The sequence below is a fragment of the Myxine glutinosa genome, chromosome 8 (genome assembly GCF_964187855.1).
Source record: "Myxine glutinosa chromosome 8, kmMyxGlut1.1, whole genome shotgun sequence".
Lineage (NCBI taxonomy): Eukaryota > Metazoa > Chordata > Myxini > Myxiniformes > Myxinidae > Myxine > Myxine glutinosa.
The window spans coordinates 84,587,075-84,606,923 of NC_136268.1; the positions used below are offsets into that span (position 1 = coordinate 84,587,075).

Consider the following 19,849-nt stretch of genomic DNA (forward strand, 5'->3'; position numbering starts at 1 on the left):
TTGCTGTGTGTCATATAAAGAGACTAAGGCTCCCAGAATGTCATATAAAGAGACTTAAAAGGGATATCCCTCGGTAGAATGGACAAAAGAACATTGAAACACTTCCTAATGAAGTGTAACATTGCCCTGAACAATTGCGAGGCAATGGCCCAAGAGGGCTCTCGGTGGAAATCTACTGTTTATGAGGCAGTTAAAACATTCGATAGCCGACGCTTGCTGGCTGTCGAAGCAAACAGAAAAGCAAGATCGAAACTGCTTCCTTCCACGAAGCAACATCCGCTGTTTCGAGTCTCGCATGCCCGACATTGCGATGCTTTGTGCGGTGCATATTGGCTTGATCGGCCATACGCACACATTTAAGCTTAAAAACTTTACTTTTGCTTTCTCTTCTCGGGCAGTCATTGTTGATAATGACACGACAGTCACCAATAACAACAATTGAAGTACTGTATTATCAGGAAGAAGTATTATCAAAATATGATTATGTATTACATAGCTTAAATCGTAAATTGTGGTAATAAAAGTGAATAGCATGGTACGTCTGGATCGTCAATGGACTCTTTTTTTTGCCGATGCAGTGCTTGCCGAGCAGCAAAATGTACAAGCAGTTCGGGGGTTGCTGGCTCAACTGGACTTGTCGATCAGCAGCCTGGTCAGGTGCATGGGTCGTCTGCTGCTCATTGGCAATGTGGGTACCTGGTGCTGGCGCTTGGACACCGTTCGTCATTGGCAGGCCGCAGTCTCCTCTCTGCAGATCCCAGGCGTGAGTTCTCACCTGCTAGTTACATGTTATCATTGGCATCTTTGTATAGGGGAGTATTGGTTTGCTACTCCAATGTAACTTGAAACTCTTTCATTCCTCTTTTCTCCTCTGGAAAAACTCACTCACTCCCTTCAATCCCACTCCTCCCTCCAGGTCTTTAAAACAGCTGTTCACCACCATCTCTTATCTTCCCCCATCCAAAACCTTGATCTTTTCTACCCCCGTTAATTCACCCCAGATCCACTTTTTTGAAAATCCGACTTCTTTCCTGGAAGTCCAAGTAGTGTCCATGTGTTTTATACCTCTCCCACCCTCCCGATGTCCCTGCTCTCCAATGTTGTACTTGTGTGCTTCCCTCTCTCCCCATCTTGTCTCCCGCTCCCTTTATCTTATGTGTTATGTGTCAGTTTGTCTTTTTGTGATTAATGTTAGCTCTTACTCGAGCCTCCATCTTGTATTTAAAAAAAAAAAAAAAACTTGTAGGATTGGTCAATTGTTCGCATTTGAGGAACATTGATTGCACAGACAAGACGGGATAGATTTCCATAATTTAGTCGATTTTTCATTTATATCCTTTTTCCTGAGGGTTTTTTATTCCTCTTATCCGCTCATGATAGTTGTTCTGGGCATTTTCACATGAATGGTTAAGTTAATTTTTTTATTCATACTTTCTCGTATTCTAATTTATTATGCTTTATCCTAACATGGTGGCTTAGAGGTACGCACATTCGCCTCTATGCTGTCTAACCTAGGTTCAAATGTCAGCCCAGCTATAAACTGTCATCATTTCATAAAATTTATTTTGCAGGTACATTATCAATACACACATTGCACCCTGCAGGATGTCTAAAAAGTGAACCAAATCACTATTGAGTAGCACTCCTAGCATAAAAAACAAAATGGGATAAAGCACCTTCAACCCTCCGTCCCCTCCTCCACCCCTCACCACCATGCAATAACATTTAAAAAAACTAGAACGCCACTCAGTAGAGCGCATACTCCCGCTGTGGGTTTAGTTGGAATAATACGTTTTGTTTAACATCCCCTCTCCCCAAAACAAGAAATGAAAAAGAAAGTAGGCCCTAACTGTCAAAGAATTTATTTTGATATACCTCGGAATTAGAGGAGAAAAACATCATTTAAGAATAAGAATAAAAGCTTTAATGCAGTAAAACAGAAAAAATCTTTCCCAAAAAAATTTCCAAAATAAATTCCTGGATCCGGAATAATATCCTGAGCTTCACCAAAAACTAATCAATTCTTCCTTATCCCTAGGGCAATCATCCCACCAACTTTCATCCAAATCCGTTCAGAACTTTTCCAGATATCTTGTTCACAAACACACAAACACGGACGGACACGATCGAATGCGTTACTCCCTGGCGGGAGTAATAAACCTGAAAATAGCAGAGCCAGAACCAGAATTATTTATTTGGTCTGGGAAGCCCATGCGAGGTTTCTTCTTCTTCAGCCTCTCACAACCCTGGGTGAATATGCGATCTTTTTTTTTAAAGTTGGAATTTTGCCAAATCTGTTTTATTCGTTTGTTAATATACCTCAGCCATTGACAAATCTGGAACTAAGTCTTTATAAGTTCATCAAATACTGACACCGCGAATGACATTCGTTGAGCTAAATGTTGATGTCTCTTCTGAGGTAAAAAACAAACAAAAAAAACAAAACAGTTTTAAAGCATTATACGTATCAAACGATACATTTTATGAAACGGGGAAACCTAATACACACTTTGGTGGTTTTAAAATGACAGAATATGTCTTTATTAGAAAAAAAAAATGAACATTGAAGACAACGCTGCTAAAAAAAATACACCGCTCTAACGCATAACCACGAGTTTAAACTACATTTACAACAAATATGAAAACTATTTTCATATCACAATGTTAAATATAGAATATATAGAAGATAATGTTAAAAAAAATGAGCCCTATCTTCCAATGGTTAAAAAAAATCCTTCAAAAAATTCCTGGATCGGGAATAATATCCTCAGCTTCACCAAAAACTAATCAATTCTTCCTTATCCCAAGGGCAATCATCCCACCAACTTTCATCCAAATCCGTTCATAACTTTTCCAGATATCTTGTTCACAAACACACGAACACACACACACGAACACACACACGGACACGAGTGAATGCATTACTCCCTGGCGGGAGTAATAAAAATAAAAAGACAACCCATGTGAAAACGAAATTTTACAATAATAATAAAATACAAGTATAACAACACTCTTCGACATCACAACATCGACTGATATGCCTCTGTCCACATTTTTACTTCAATATAATATTTGTACCAAGTTTGATTTAAATCCATTCAGCTGCACTCAAGTTATCACATTTTTACCTGACATGACCTTTGGCCTTTGACCTTGGGACCCCATAATCGGACAGCCGGATGGACAACCTGAAAACGTAATGCCTCCGTCGACGTCGTCAGTGGAGGCATAAAGAAGATAAAACCAAGAACCCAAGAAACTAAAATCTGGACAGAAACTGATTTGTTGCCGTAACTCACCTCTCCTCTCCTCCCCCAACCCCCCACCCTCTCACGCCCCACCCCCCACCCCCTACTCTCCCCTCCCCAACCTTACAAGGACAAATAAGTATAACAAAATTAAACATTGCATACAAAGCAAAACAAAGTTAAAATTGCACAAGTATATTCAAAAAGAGAGCTGGTAATTACAGTCAGACATAAAATAAACCCAGATGGGTAAGTTATGACGAAAGATCGATTACATCTGGCACCAACCAATGCTCTTAAGGTTCTTAATGAAAGAGTTCATACCAAAGATGAAACTGTTTACAACATTAGCAGGAAGAGTATACCGCAGACGAGGGAATTTTATAAAAAGGGACTATCAAGCATTTGTTCTTCAACAGTGATGAATATATTTAACATTATGGGCATGTCTTGGATTAACATTAACAAAGTTATCAACGGCAATGTCATATCTGTTGTACAAACATTTTGCGACATAAACAACGGACAAATATTTGAACCTGCTTGTCAAGAATGACAAACCTAGCTGTGAGCAACGAAGGGAATAATCGATATTGTCAACTCCTTGCGAGACCGAAACAGGATCGGGTAAATCTCCTCCAGGTCACCACATTGACTTGGTATATCTTCTCGGAAGACCTGGACAGGATGGAGTAAATCCCCTCTGGACTCCTTCCGGAGATGATTGCTGTGAGAGAGTACGGGGCCAGCGTACTCACGGATCGGTCTAACAAGAGCACAGTAAATCTTAACCAGTGTGTGAGCATCTTTACAATTAACAAGTGTCAACATGGAGCTTCCAGGTAAGATCCCTATAAATGGACAAGCCCAGATATTTGTAATGGCCAGTGACTTCGAGAGTCTGAGAACCTATCGTGTAAGCTGGTTTGGGTGGGTTATGGTCATGAATTTACATTAATCAAAGGGAGGAGCAAAGCGCCCCTCCTTTTACATAAGGGATCGTTTCTCTGTATGCAGCTTTAACATGGAGACTGAAAATACGTTTTTCGGCTTCTACTGGATGAAATCGGCTGCAAATTTCAGAAGTACAGGCTTTGTACATTGAGGTAATATGTTCCAAATTTCACCAACGTCTATTTCCACATTCTTGAGTTTTATTTAGAAAACCCTCGAAATGGAAATGGAAATCTCCACGCATGGCTGGCGGACTTCCTCTCTGGTCGTAGTCAACGTGTGGCCCTGAATGGGTTTGTCTCATCTCCTCTTCCTGTTCAGGCTGGAGTTCCCCAAGGTAGTGTTCTGGGCCCTGTGCTTTTTCTGGTCTTCATCAATGATCTCTCTGACTCTCTTGAAAATCCTCTCTATCTCTTTGCTGACGACTCTACTCTCTGTCGCTCCATTCCTCATCCCTCAGATCGGCAGTCTGCAGCCTCCTCACTCTCTGCAGACCTGGACAAAATCACAGACTGGTCAAACAAGTGGAACATGTCTTTCAATCCTGACAAATCTCACACTCTTACAATGTCTCTCCGAAAGGACCGACCGGACAACCCTCCCATCTACTTTCTCAACAATCCTCTCCAAGAAGTTCTGTCGCTCAACCTTTTGGGTCTCACTATCTGCCATGATCTTTCTTGGGAAAACCACATTTCCAAGCTGGCCTCCAAAGCCAGTCGCAGACTGGGCATCCTCCGTCGTGCGAAGTCCTTCCTTGGCACACCTGAGCTCCTCACCACATACAAGGCTTTCATCCGCAGCTCAATGGAATACTGTTCCCCCCTCTGGGCTGGTGCTCCTGCCTCGCACCTTGCTCGGCTTCACGCTGTTGAGGCCAAAGCTTTCAGAATCATTGGAATCTCCCGCGATGAAGCTGATGGTGAGGGCCTTTCACTCACTCACCGCAGGCAGGTTGGTGGTCTTTCTGTCTTCTACCGACTCCTCTCCGGCCTTGCTCCCCCAGCTCTCTCTGTGCTCTGTCCCCCCAATATTCCTTCAGGTCGCACAAGATCTGCCTGCAACCCTCTTATGGTTAAACTGCCAAAGTCTAGGCTCTCTGCTCACCTTCACTCTTTCATTCCCCTTTTCTCCCGCCTCTGGAACAAACTCCCCCACTCCCTTCAATCCCACTCCTCCCTCCAGGTCTTTAAAACAGCTGTTCACCACCATCTCTTATCTTCCCCCATCGAAAACCTTGATCTTTTCTACCCCCGGTAATTCACCCCAGAGTCCTTGCAGTGTTCATATGTTTTATTCCTCTCCCACCTCCCCCCAAGTCCTCCCGATGTCCCTGCTCTCAAATGTTGTGTTTGTGTCCTTCCCCCTCTTCCCCCTCTCTTTTGTGTCCTTCCCCCTCTCTCCCCATCTTGTCTGCCGCTCCCCTTGTTTTTTGTGTTTTGTGTGTCGGTTTGTCTTTTTGTGTGATTAATGTTAGCTCTTTCACGAGCCTCGATCTTGTATACAAAAAAAAAAAAAAAAAAAAATCACGTTGGTGTCCGTCCGTCCATCCGTCAGTCCGCCCAAAATGTGTTGGTGCTCATATCGCAAGGGCTATACATTTAAACTAGCTGAAACCTGAATTGTAAATAGGCCAATAGATCTAGTTAATGGCTTTCGAAACAAATTCCACCGAAGTGCCATCGTTTTTGCTTTAAAATTAAATATACTAGCAACGGTACCCGCCCTATGGGCGGGGCTTCAATTGTGAGGCCCAATTGAAAAGGCAAAATTGAAGGTTTTTTTTATTTTAAACAATTTATATAAACATCCGTTAAATCATATCACACGCAAATCATCAAAATCTAAACGGTATTTGTAGAATTTCAATAAAAGCCACATCACTGTTCATATTGGTAAATATTATTCCATTGTGTTTGGACGGACTGTTTGGACGGAGCAGCCAAACGGATACTTTTATTGGCAAACAAAGATAAAACTCTAGAGCAGTCGCAAATGGGGGAAATGATAAGCTAATAAACAGGAAAAAAAGTTTGTTAACATCAAATTGAATGATCCGCACTTGTACATGTTGTACTAGATTAACTCATGCAAACGCTCCAAAGTCAAAACTTTGGCTCATATAAGAAATGAATTGTCAAACTATCAGCATCTTGCAATGTTTATGCTTATTGATGATACGGATACTCAAAAGCTTATTACTCCCGCTAGGGAGTAATGCATTCGTGTGTGTGTGTGTGTGTGTGTGTGTGTGTGTGTGTGTGTGTGTGTGTGTGTGTGTGTGTGTGTGTGTGTGTGTGTGTGTGTGTGTGTGTGTGTGTGTGTGTGTGTGTGTGTGTGTGTGTGTGTGTGTGTGTGTGTTCGTTCGTTCATGAACAAGATATCTGGAAAAGTTCTGAACGGATTTGGATGAAAGTTGGTAGGATGATTGCACTTGGGATAAGGAAGAAATGATTAGTTTTTGGTGAAGCTCAGGATATTATTCCGGATCCAGGAATTTATTTTGGGAATTTTTACCATTGGAAGATAGGGCTCATTTTTTTTTTACATTATCTTCTATATATTCTATATTTAACATTGTGATATGAAAATAGTTTTCATATTTGTTGTAAATGTAGTTTAAACTCATGGTTATGCGTTAGAGCGGTGTATTGTTTATCAGCTTCAATGTTCATTTTGTTTTTTTCTAATAAACATTTTAAAACCATTTGTTTTTCATTTTAAAACCACCAAAGTGTGTATTAGGTTTCCCCGTTTTATAAAATGTATCGGTTGATACGTATAATGCTTTAAAACTGTTTTTTTTTTTTGTTTGTTTGTTTACCTCAGAATAGATATCAACATTTTATCTCAGCGAATGTCAATCGCGGTGTCAGTATTTGATGAACTTATAAAGACTTAGGTGAGTTATAAGTGTGACAAGCATGTGCACAGGATTCTTCCCAGAAGAATGAGTGGTCGCATTAGCTTGTACGACTTAAAATGAGCGAGTTTTGTTTTGACGTTTGGGCCAGTTTGACATGTTGTATCCCTAAGGAATGAAACGAACGTTTTTCCTGGCTTACAATTTTATTTGAAGTCACACATGCCTCAAAATACTGTTGCCTATCTCAGCACCGGCCTTTCCCCTTACCAAGGGGGGATTAGTCCCCTTGTCTTTTACTAGCCGACGGGACCCGGGACCGATGACGTTCTTCCCGGACAGCATTAGGTAGGGTTTTAGGACTAGGGATTCGCTATTACCGAAGTGCTAACGCCACCCAGAAACGAGGAAATAAGCCCCGCCCGAATCACGGGTGTTAGTGGAAACGCCGAGCGGTAGCGACCCGTGACCCGAGCCATTAGCAATGACTAACCCGATCCCAGCGGTTCGTAATCGTGCCACGCTTACCCAATGATGGAAATGACTGAAACGGTCGAATTTGGAAGAAAGGAATAACACGATTTATTTACACTTTGTACAATAAGAAGAAGAAGAAGAATAATACACCGTGCAGCCTCATACAGTCTTAACTTATCCCTGGACAAACAGGCCTGTCACACTCAGACACACTCACACGGGGTTGCAGACGAACTGGTCGATGGTCCAGGGATGGCGTCCAGGCAGCTCGTTCTCCAGCCCCCAACTCGCACCGCGAAGCAGATGAAACAGACGGCAGCGACCAGGAGCTCTCCGCGTGTCGTTTGGCGCGACGGGATTATTATAGGGCAAACGGTAGGCTGGCTTTTGCGGTTACACTCACGGCTCAGCCGCGTACGTAATAAGCGAACAGTTCCAATAACCGCGAGCAATGCGCTCTTCAGTTTCTCAATGCGTATCTCAATGCGCTTTCTCAATACAATTCTCTTGCAGCCAGCCCTCTCACAAAGCGCAATTTACCCAATGAGTCCTTCTCATAACTCCTTTCGTAAGCACCTCTCCCTTCTCATCTGAGTTCAACACCGCGCATCCCTTTCTCATCTCATCTTCAACACCGCGCATCCCTTTCTCATCTCATCTTCAACACCGCGCATCCCTTTCTCATCTGCGGTGGGGGCCTCACGCCAAGGGTTTTATTACAATGCCCTTGGAACCCTCTCGAACTCACCAGACGTTTCTTGCCACGCCCTATCAAGCCATGCCCACCGAGCTCTGGTTGGCTGTTGCCCTTACCGTCACCGCCTTCTGACGTGCTGCTTGACGCGGCCACACCTCGACCTCGCACTCCTCCCTCTTTCCAGGCCTACCTCGTGTCATTTGACTAGTTTCGAGCGAAACCAAGGGCAGCGAACGCTGCTGGCAGCCAAAGCGTAACAAACTGCCGCGGGTATCCCAAAGCGTAACAAATTGAGGGATGCCAAATGGGGCGCGGGATCGATTATGCCCATGATGGAATTTGGAGGGTGGCCGCAAAATGAAAAGGACCTAAGCTTATTATTTCTTTACACAACGCAGATGTTTACTAGTGAAAGTGGCCTACTCTTACACATACTATGACATAACTAATTCTAATGGGCCTACGTGTTGCTTGTGGACTAACTATGGGGGGCAAACCTTTAACCTTTAATGATGTTATATGTACACTCTCAAAACCGCAACAATACACTCACTTATATAGCATTGAACGCTGAATCCGAAAATGTAAGTGAAATTGCCTTGTTTTTTTTAACATTATCTTCTATATACGTACCGTAGGTATATAGGCTTCGGTAATACATCTGTGCAGTGTCTGTCTTGTCTTGTGTTGTCACTGAACTACTCCCTCAAACTTTTGTGAAATCGTACTATTCCAACTTGACCCACGGCGGGAGTATGCGCTCTACTGAGTGGCGTTCTAGTTTGCTTTGTTTTCCCCCACAACTATAACAATATGACATTTAGAGGTTCTCAGTTCATACATGGATGTAACTAGTCAAACAATACAGCTTTGGGCTTGTCTAATATTGTGCTTTAAAAAGCCAGTCAATCGTGCCTTAAATGCACCCAACCCAAATCTTCTATCCTCAAAGAACTAACACTTTCACCTCATAATGGCTAAAAATCAATGACTAGATCAGCCTAATGTGAGTTCTGTTTCCACTTCAGCTTCTAAAAAACCATTTGGTTTATCTGCCCCCTCTCCCACCCCCACTCCATTTCCCTGAATCTACCCCCACCCACTCCTCCCCCTCCTCCCACCGTTTCCCTGTGCCAGAGAGTCGACCAAGGCCTGACCTTGAGCGACCTTCCACTCACTGCTCAGCTCTCAATACTTCGTTGCCTTGACGATGGGCGTGATGTGGTGAGAGTGGGTCATACCACACGCAGTCTACATGCCCTCAGCCAAGATCGATCCCTGTGGAAGGCTCTTTGCCACTATCACTTCACCGACAGACAGGTGAGAGAAGACATCGAGATGTGATGTCTTAATATGCTTCTCTTCTGCATTGTAAAATGACTCCTTTACTTCGGTTAGACATTACATAGGCTCGTTTAAACCTGAAACAGGTAAATCCTGATTTCTGATTTGATACAATATTATCGTCCATCTGACTCTTGTCTGTCTACGGACAGGTGAAATAATGGGTTTTGTCAACTGAAATTCGGTAAGCGTATGGGACCTGCCCTGGGAAGTTAGGTGTGACTGACGTTTCGAGCATTCACCTTTCGGCGGGGCAAAGGTTTTGATCCCTCCTGATCGAGGCTGACTTAGCCACTACTTTTTTATTTTGTGATAATTTGGAAAATGTCGTGAGGTACCATTCCGTCATGGGAATCAAATGTTCTTTGCACTCAATTATTTAACATATAGAATAGATTAAAGGCTTTGAGCAGCCAAAGCTGACACAAACTTCATCATATAAATTACTGTATTCTTTATTTTCTCCTTCAAATTTCGGTATAATTTATATCTCAGAAAATAAAGTCTCCAAAAACATTATGACATTGTTTGCTGACAATCTGAAAGACCGTCACCACAGCGACGTTTTGAAACTACACGATGTGTCATTTAGTTTGTAAGCAGACAATTTTTAATGCCCTAAAACTTTTCCTGCCTCACACGATCGACCATCAACCCCCTTGTGGTGAAACTACCTAAATCCAGGATCACTGCACACCACTCCATTGTTGCTCTTTTTTTCCCCACCTGTGGAATCAACATCCACGTGCTCTTCAATCTCATTCTTCTCTCCAGGTCTTCAAGACATCTGTTCACCACCATCTCAGATCGTCCCCCAATCCAAAACAATGATCTTTTATACCCTCGTTACCCCGCCCCTCCCCCTTCCACTACAATTCCTCCTCCTTCCAAATTTCCAGTTTTACCTCCATAGTTTCCGTCTGTATCCATGTTATCTATCCCATGCATCTTCTCCTGCCCCCCCCCCCACCCCCATTCCTCCCCACACCCATTGTTTGTCCAACTCTCCTTCTATCTTGGCCTTCAACTCTGCTGTTGATGTTTTCCCCTCTCTCAATTGATTATTTTGCGTGCCTCTCTGCTGGTCCCTTTGCGTCCTGCTTTTGCCCATTTTCTCCTGATCTGTTCAATGTACTTGATCCTCCATGAGCCTTGACAATGTGCACAAAAAAAAATCACTGCTTTTCCCACAAAGCTGGTTCCTGCCTCGCTCTTCGACTCGCTGGTTTTATATAAACGAGCATTGAACTCGTCATTTCGTTGACAATAGTTGAACAACATAACTTGTCTGTTACAGTAGAGTAATACAGTTGTCAATATTTGCAATTTTTATTTTTTCCAGAATCATTTTGTTTACTGCTAAAAAGCCAGAATTCATTTTAGTAATACGCACACGTGTAATGTTTTTTTTTTTTTTATAGATTTGTTTTCTTCCATATCCTTTTTCAATCAAAGTCGATGCTCATGGATGTGTATTTGCTCACCAAATGTGAATCATTGATCCTATTAGTTGGAAGAATCCCATACAAGTAATGAATCTTTTTTTTCTTCCCCGTAATCAGATGTTGCGTCGTTTTCATTTATTTTTTATTTTTTATTTTTTTCCCCCAAGTTGCAAAATGGAATTCTCAGTGAGTCATGAATAATACACCACCGTAAAGGCCTAACCTAGTGCAAGACGTAATACCGTAATGACATCCAATACGTAACGCCATCTTAGTACGCCGCAATCTTAGTACACGGCCTCCAGAGGAGGTGCTGGATACCGGAATTGTATGCGGGTTCGTAGAGGCTTAGCCTAGCCTAGCGCAAGACATAACACCATAATGTCACACCAGATGTAATGCTAAAATGACGTCCCAGTGAAAAGAACGTGACAGACAGAAGGACGGATGGATGGACGGACAGACAGAGAAATCCAGGTACTTTAACATGTAGATTAATGGGAAGGGTGTCTCATTAAACATTTATTTGTAATTTTGGTTCACGAGTTATCAAGTGACCACTATATTCGTCGTGTGTGTGTGTGTGTGTGTGTGTGTGTGTGTGTGTGTGTGTGTGTGTGTGTGTGTGTGTGTGTGTGTGTGTGTGTGTGTGTGTGTGTGTGTGTGTGTGTGTGTGTGTCCGCAGCATAAATTCCCAATGATATCATCCGATCTTGATGAAACTTGGGTGGGAGGTTGATATCATGATCTCGTTGTGTCCTGCCGAGAGTGGGCGTATTGCGCCCATTGTGGGCGGAGCCACGCCCGAAAAAGATCTTTTTAGGGGGTAATCGAGTTCAAGCTACATCTTCTCCGAGGGGTTTGGTGGAATCTGACAGGGGTTTTGATATTTGGTTGGGCCAATGTCATGTGTCTAGCCCCACGGAGCTCGATTTTTCATTTTTTTTTTCATTTAGTTATTTATTTATTTATTTATTCAGTTCAGTTCAGTTCATTTTTTATCGAATTTTCGGTATTGTGTAGCTAACTAACCTCATAACTGATTATACATTATTTTCTATCTGATTTCAAGGTCAGTAACCTTCGTTTTGACATTTCCGGGCCTGGCCTGTCCGGGCCTGTTTCGGTTACAGTCCGTCCTTTGTCATTGAATACCGCTCGCTCGTGAACCATCGTCGTCTCCTGACTTGTTTAAATTTTATTCATTATTTCCAATTTACTCAGTTAAATTATTTGGCTTATAAAATATATTATTTTGCATGCAACCAAAACAATATATTTTCAAGGCTCAAATCTATATGAATAAAAGGAGTGTCTGTCTGTCAGTTTGAGTCTTTTTTGTTTCCGATCTCCTCTTTCATCACTAAATTTTGTGTGTATAATTAACAATGTCTCATAACTTTGTGTATGGCATCAAAATTTGTTTCCATCTCCTTTATTTATTTTGTTCAGCCCAAGTAGACTTTTCTCGGTGTTCACCACGCTTGCTGGATGTCGTCATGACATTCTGGTGGGCAGACAGTTCATCAATGAATTGCTGTTGTTGTTTTTTACGGCCTTCCCATCCTACCAAATCCCATACCAAATCGTATACCAAATGCCATACCAAATCGTATACCAAATCCCATACCAAATCGTATACCAAATCCCATACCAAATCGTATACCAAATGCCATACCAAATCGTATACCAAATGCCATACCAAGCGGTTGGTGCTTTCGGTGCCATTCCATCATGGGAATGATGATGTTGATGATTATGATGTTCTTCTGTGGCCCTCCCATCTTGTAAAATCTCACCACCTGTCCATGACTCGTATATCCCCCAGTTGCACATGCTTTACCTTTTTAGGCAATGAAACCTAATATTATCCATTTTATGGTTAACGTGGTTTTATTTGAGTTAAGCTTCAGAAAATTATGCCAATTTTTTGTAGTTGTATCAGAATAATGGAACTTTGATTCTTCCATTTACTTGTTTGTCCAGATTGTTGTCAGATCCGTTTTGGGTCATTCTGGTTTATGTTATAGCTGTCAACGATTGGTGCATAAAACCCTCTAATTATCAAGCATGCCATCACAGGTACAAAAACACATAGTGATTGGAGAGACAGGTGCGGCAGATTGGATGCACACCTATGTTGCTCTGCAGAAACGATATCCTCGAAAAGAGCAATACCCCGAAAGTCTCCTTTACTGCCGACATTGTAGCATCCTCTTCTGGAAGGTGAGATCTTGTTCCCCTTGTCACTCCCATCCAAATTCTCAAATTTTAGCCACAACCGAAACGTGTCAAGATGTTTTTTGAATATGCTGTTTATGAAAATTATTATTTAATTGAATAATTTGGAAATTATTAAAACTACAGAAAACGATAATATGTTTATCAAACTTGAGGAATTCTGCCATCACTGTAGAATGGTATTTGAGTTTATTTCATAGTTATAGTCAGGAATAATGATATTCAGTTCTTGGAGCATAGACTTGTTCACCCAATATTCTGCTTCTGCTGATAATATTATTTGGATATAGAGTACACGTAACGTGGGTCCATCGGAGTTGGAACTATATATGATCGACACTTCATGGAAACATCGATGCCTAGGGTCCGTTGATCCAACAGGATTTTTAGTGAGCTAATCGGTGTGTGTGAGTGTGTGCGTGTGTGCATCCAAATTTGCTTGCTTGATGCACGCTCAGCCCCTCTCATCATGAGGACACAGAAAGCTCTGCCTGTCTCAGCAAAAAGTCATGGAGTAGCAGCAAATTTAAGGTAAACACTCATTCACAGTCCAGGGCTGACAGGATGGCCTAGAGGTACGTATACTCACCTCCAAGCTATCGAGGCTGGGTTTGAATGCTGACCCAGCCATAAACTGTATCCCGGTGTTTCACGGGCCGGGTGATTCATTAATGTGTGTGTCGTACCTCGGGTAGATGTTAAATGGGCGTACCATTTGCCAACACTTGTTAGTGAACGTTAAAGATCCCACAGTATCCTTCGCGAAGACGAGGTTAACTATTGCCGGGACTGTGAACTGCTAATAACCAGCAGAGGGCATTGTACCAACGGCACAGCCGCACCCTCAGCCAATGTTGCCACCCCGCAGCCTTGTGCTGCATATGAATGATGCACAGTCTCAATGTTGACGTGTCATGCTCCTCAATTTTGACGATTTACTTTTTTTTTAAATATTAACAGTGCTGAGTAAGTTATCATTACAAACATTCCTGTAAAAAATTTATAAACTAGAACGGCACTCAGTAGAGAGCATACCTCCACCAGGTGAACAGTTTACGTTTTGTATCCCAGAGTAGACCAGAAAATCACAATACAGAATCACATTTATTCAAAATCATCCGTCCACAACTTTTTGTGATATCCTGTTATACAGTCACGTGAAAAAGTAAGTACACCCCATGTAAAGTTTTGACTTTTTCAACATATTTCAACATACAGCTATTTGATCTTCATTTCAACAATATTGACAGATAAAGGTGATATAATGTAACAAATATCATGAAACATTTACATTTTGTAGTCCATTGTAGAATTTAAATAAACATAAATGCAAATTTCGCCTGTGGAAAAAGTAAGTACACCCCTACATTTATCACTACTTCAAATACCTAAAATTAGAATCAGGTGCACCAGCTCTGGTGCAAATGATTAGAACATCGTTAGAGAGAATCTTGGAGGAACCTGTATTATTTAAACCTCAGATATTTAGTTTGGTTTGCTCTTTGTTGTTGAAGTGTGTGGCGTCACCATGCGTAGATCAAAGAAGCTATCTGAGGCCTTCAGAAAGAAGGTTATAGATGCCTACGAGTCTGGGAAAGGATTTAAAAAGATCTCCAAACAATTTGAAATCAATCATTCAACTGTCCAGAAGATCATCTACAAGTGGAGAAGATTCCAAACAACTGCCAACTTGTTCAGGCCAGGCCGCCCTAGCAAGTTCAGCCCGAGAGCAGACCGCAAGATGCTGAAAGAAGTCTCTAAAAAACCCAGAAGGTCATCACAGGACCTACAGGTAGCTCTTGCCACTATTGATGTCAAAGTGCACGAGTCTACCATTAGAAAGAGGCTGCACAAATTTGATCTACATGGGAGGTGTGCCAGGAGGAAACCTTTGCTGTCCATAAAGAACATCAGGGCAAGACTAAAGTTTGCCAATGAACACCTAGGCAAAGACCAGCACTTCTGGAACAATGTGCTCTGGACAGATGAGTCAAAGGTAGAGCTATTTGGCCACAGTACCAGAAGACATGTTTGGCGAAAACCAAAGACAGCATTTGACCACAAGAACCTGATACCAACTGTAAAGCATGGTGGTGGAAATATTATGGTTTGGGGCAGCTTTGCTGCATCAGGGCCTGGGCAGCTCACCATCATATAATCCACTATGAATTCTTCATTGTACCAGAGGGTGCTTTAGGATAATGTGAGGCCATCTGTCGGAGAGTTGAAACTCAACCGAAGGTGGACCTTGCAAGATGACAATGACCCTAAACATACCAGTAAATCCACCAAGGAATGGCTGAAAATAAAGAAATGGAGGGTTCTGAAATGGCCAAGTCAAAGCCCGGATCTAAATCCCATCGAGATGTTGTGCAGGGATTTGAAACGAGCTGTGCATGCAAGAAGCCCCTCAAACATCGCACAGCTGAAAGAGTTCTGCATGGAGGAGTGGGCAAAAATTTCTCCCAGTCGATGTCAGAGACTGGTAGACAGTTATAAGAAACGCCTACTTGAGGTTGCTTCTGCCAAAGGGGATAACACCACCTATTAGAGCCAAGGGTGTACTTACTTTTTCCACATGCGAAATTTGCATTTATATTTAGTTAAATTATACAATGGACTACAAAATGTAAATGTTTCATGATATTTGTTATATTATATCACCTTTATCTATCAATATTGTTGAAATGAAGATCAAATAGCTGTATGTTGAAATATGTTGAAAAAGTCAAAACTTTACATGGGGTGTACTTACTTTTTCACGTGACTGTATATTGTTTTTGACCATATCCCCCAATGGTGAAGCATCACTTAAAAATTTATACTATTCGAATCCGGATCTTCACCAAAACTGAATCGATTAGTCCCTGTCACACACACAACTTGTGCACGAAATTTCGTCCAAATCCATCCGTAACTTTTTGAGATATCCTGCTATCTGTTGGTTTAAGCCCTATCTCTCAATGGTGACTAATCACTTAAAATTAAATAATCATCATATCCGAATCCATATTCAGATTTTCACCAAAATTGAATCGAATCGTCCTTGTCACACACACACACCTCTCCACCAAGTTTTGTCCAAATCCATCCACAACACTTTGAGATATCCTGCTATGTATCGTTTTTGGCCCTTTCTCCAAATGTTGAAGAATCACTTAAAAAATTATAGTAGCCGGACCCGAATCCGGATCTTCACCAAAATCTAATCATTTCGTTCTTGTCTCATAGAGCTACAACTCTGTAGTGCAGCAGAGCTATATCTCTGCCAAATTTCGTCCGAATCCATCCATAACTTTTTGAGATATTTTGTTGACTAACTAACAAACAGACAGACAGACAGGGGTGAAAACATAACCTCCATCCACCTTTGGTGGCGGAGGTAACAAAATCATTAAGTTGAGAGATAATAATGCTTCCCCATTGCTTCCTTTGTCATTTTAACCTCAAGTGTGAAACATTTGAACCAGCGCCATCGTGGCCTAGTAAACCTTAATCTGACTGTCGGAATGTTTTTTGCAATTTGCGCAGCGACGTAATAATCATCATCAACTTGTTCTCGCGTTTCTTCCCTCCCACCTCGCTCCCCCTAACAGGATTTGGGCCACCCTTGTTCGGCGGACAACCCGGAAAGTTCATACGTGCCCATATCTCCGCAAGACTTCATCGATCTCTTCCGCTTCTGATGATGATTTGCTCCGCTGTGAAATGCCAGAGGACAACTTGCCAATTATAGCTCAAACGGTGCGAGCATTGTGATAGCCTGGTGTTTTGTGAGCAGAAAAAACACTGGGGTCACGACCAGTGGAAGATTGTATATTGACTTCTCCAACACAACAAACAGCTGGTTACACATTGGCGACGGAGCTCGACGTGGCTCTTTACATGGTGAATCTTATAAAAAGCTGCCAATGTTTGCCTAATTTCCCTTACCTTTTCTTTTCTAGCCAGTAAAGTATACAAGTTGAGAATTTTTTTTTTATCTTCCCTTTAAGAATCATATGAAGAGTTGTCCTTATCCGCATATATTATTTATGGATTTTTTAAATAGCATGTATTATTTTTTCTTTCATAAAAACAACTTTGAAGTGCTTTTAGCATGTCTATACTTATCACTGCCTTGCAAAGTGGTATGTTTATTTTGTCTTTTAAACATGTCTGTCTGGCTATTCTTGCAGCCCCTTTTTTATTTCAACGTAAACAAGGATTCTACTCTTTTACTTTGCCTTTTAACCTGCGGAGTCTTGCTTTTGGATTAGCGATTCTTTTTGATGAATGTTGGCTGTCGGGAAAAAACAAAACCTTTCTTACCTATGTTCTGTAATCTCTTACGATGATTGACCCTGTCTTTAGGTGTGTCTTAATCCCGTGATCAGTTTACCAACTTTTTCCTGCAGCTCGTTTACACTTCAAGCTCGATTGGACAAAGCAAGCACTTTTAGTTACAAACGTGCACACTTGTAACTGTTTCGGCCATCATAGTTTGACAGAAGCAGATTTTTGCACCTGGGGTGTTGATTTTTTGGAACTTTTTCCATACTTCTCACCTTTTTTTTTTGTTGTTGTTAACATAATTTTCTAATATGTATTGTTATATCGCTTATTCCTGTGTTACTTTACTTTGATATGCATTCACATCAGTCATACATTCCACCTCCACTAAACACCAGCTTGAGACATGTTTTTGGTTCTAGCAGTATGTTTTACCAACCCCAACTTGGACCACCTCCGCATATGTTTTACTGATGTCTTCATAGCTTCCTTTGGTGCCGTTAATTAAATTAGGTTACTGTGGCTCATGTGGGAGATGCTGTGATTTATTTTATAATTCAAGCATTTTCAGCTTTATCTGTCATTATCAAAACTTAAGAACAGACCAATGTGTTTGTGAAAAAGTGTAGCTTAACCCAGTAAGATGTAATTGCTTGCCAGGCAAGGGCCCATCATAATTGCCATGTGTAATAATAAAAAGTCGGACACATTTTTCCTTCCCACCCATGTGCTGTCGAGGTGGTTAAGATAGGCTATTGCATAGATGGGCAAAAAAGGTCTCAATGTTGGTTTCCGTGCAACAAGGGTGGGGATTGCATGAAATTGCTATATTTGAGCTCCAAATTATATCCCGAGTCAAAATCACCTTATCCCCACGTGCACTTGGTGCACATAATTTTTTTTACCGTGCATTTTTTTTTTTTTTTTTTGTATACTGAATCGAGGCTCGTGAAAGAGCTAACATTTACTTCACAAACAAATCAACCAGACAAACAAAATATATAAAAAGAGGGAGCGGAAAACAAGATGGGGAGAGAAGGGGAAGCACACAAACACAACATTTGAGAGCAGGGAGATGTGTGGAAGGGAGAGGGCTTGGGGGGAGGAGGCATGAGAAGGGGGGGGGGGGGGGGAATCATTTGATGAAAATCCATAGAAACCAATGGTAAACGGTATATATGGCAAATATGGCAACTTAATTTAGTCGAGATGATATGTTTAAAGAATTAAACTGCTTGGGAAGTAATTGGAGTAAAACTTTTAATAATTGCATGCATTCAATTTGCCAAACTCAACTCAAACAATGCAGGATTAAGTAAAAACAAAATTGTTAAAAAAGGTAATTTTTTCACGTAAAAAAACAGCTTTTCACATTTGTTTTGGTTTCCAATGTTTACCAATGTTTACCAAACATACCAATGTTTTACTCAAGACTTTTGTGATCAAACGGTAGCTCTTCAGAAAAGCAACAGGAAGACAGCCTACCAATTCTTAAGTCTTACTGGTATTGATACAGTTCATATATCATCCTCAGAGTCCAATTCCTCATCATCGTTATCATCATCAGAGTTTAAATCTTCAATGCTATTACTTCACCTGGTACACGTGCATCGGTCAGTGCAACGCAAACCTATCTCACTGCAGCATTTGGGACGGGTTCCAGTACCACCTGCCTCTTCAGTTGTCTTGGTTGCAATGCACTTTGACTTCTTGCAGCTACATTGTATCAATTCCAGAATTTCTTCTGGAGCTGGTGGCAAGTCATTCCAATCAATTTGAAGGATACTTTGCCCTTCAACGTCCTCGTTTCCATCCTCTTCCATTTGGACTGGGTACTTCAGGCAACCGTTCGAGACTCTGTCGAAATATTGCAGCCTGGTAGTTCGCTTTTTCAGCATGTTTGTTTAATGCGTCCTTGTTTGGGGGTAGTGACTCCTCCGCATGAGTACCCAAACGAAACATGGAGTACCGGGCCTCATTCACATCAGCTGCCTTCTCTTGACCGTACAGATGACACACAAACTGACAAAGTTTTGATACCAAATCTTCAGTTATTGCATATGCGGCACCAACCTCTTTGAAAGTATAAATGTACTGGTTATGCTGTCTCATCAGCTTGAAGGCCCTAATCTTTCCCTTTTCAAAAAATCCACTGACAGAGTCACAACCAGTGAATGGATGCAGTCCTAGCAGTGCAGAGGCTACATCATTCCCAAGGTTACATTGTAAGGACTTGATATCAATTGTGCGAACCTTGTCACCACGTCCAGTGTCCAAGTGTGTCCAGTGTCCAGTGTCCAATAAATAT

General features: G+C 41.6%; 1 protein-coding gene across 1 annotated transcript in view; it reads left to right on the forward strand.

Moving 5' to 3' along the window:
* The window catches only part of LOC137432649 (F-box only protein 25), a 742,106-nt gene extending 723,854 nt beyond the window's left edge, over positions 1-18,252 (forward strand). Inside the window, exons 2-5 of the mRNA XM_078783458.1 lie at positions 579-763; positions 9,377-9,559; positions 13,111-13,254; positions 16,866-18,252. Coding sequence (XP_078639584.1) covers positions 662-763; positions 9,377-9,559; positions 13,111-13,254; positions 16,866-16,955 — 519 coding nt within the window. The 5' untranslated portion in view covers positions 579-661 and the 3' untranslated portion in view covers positions 16,956-18,252. The remainder of the gene's footprint in view (positions 1-578; positions 764-9,376; positions 9,560-13,110; positions 13,255-16,865) is intronic.
* Positions 18,253-19,849: the final 1,597 nt, after the last annotated feature.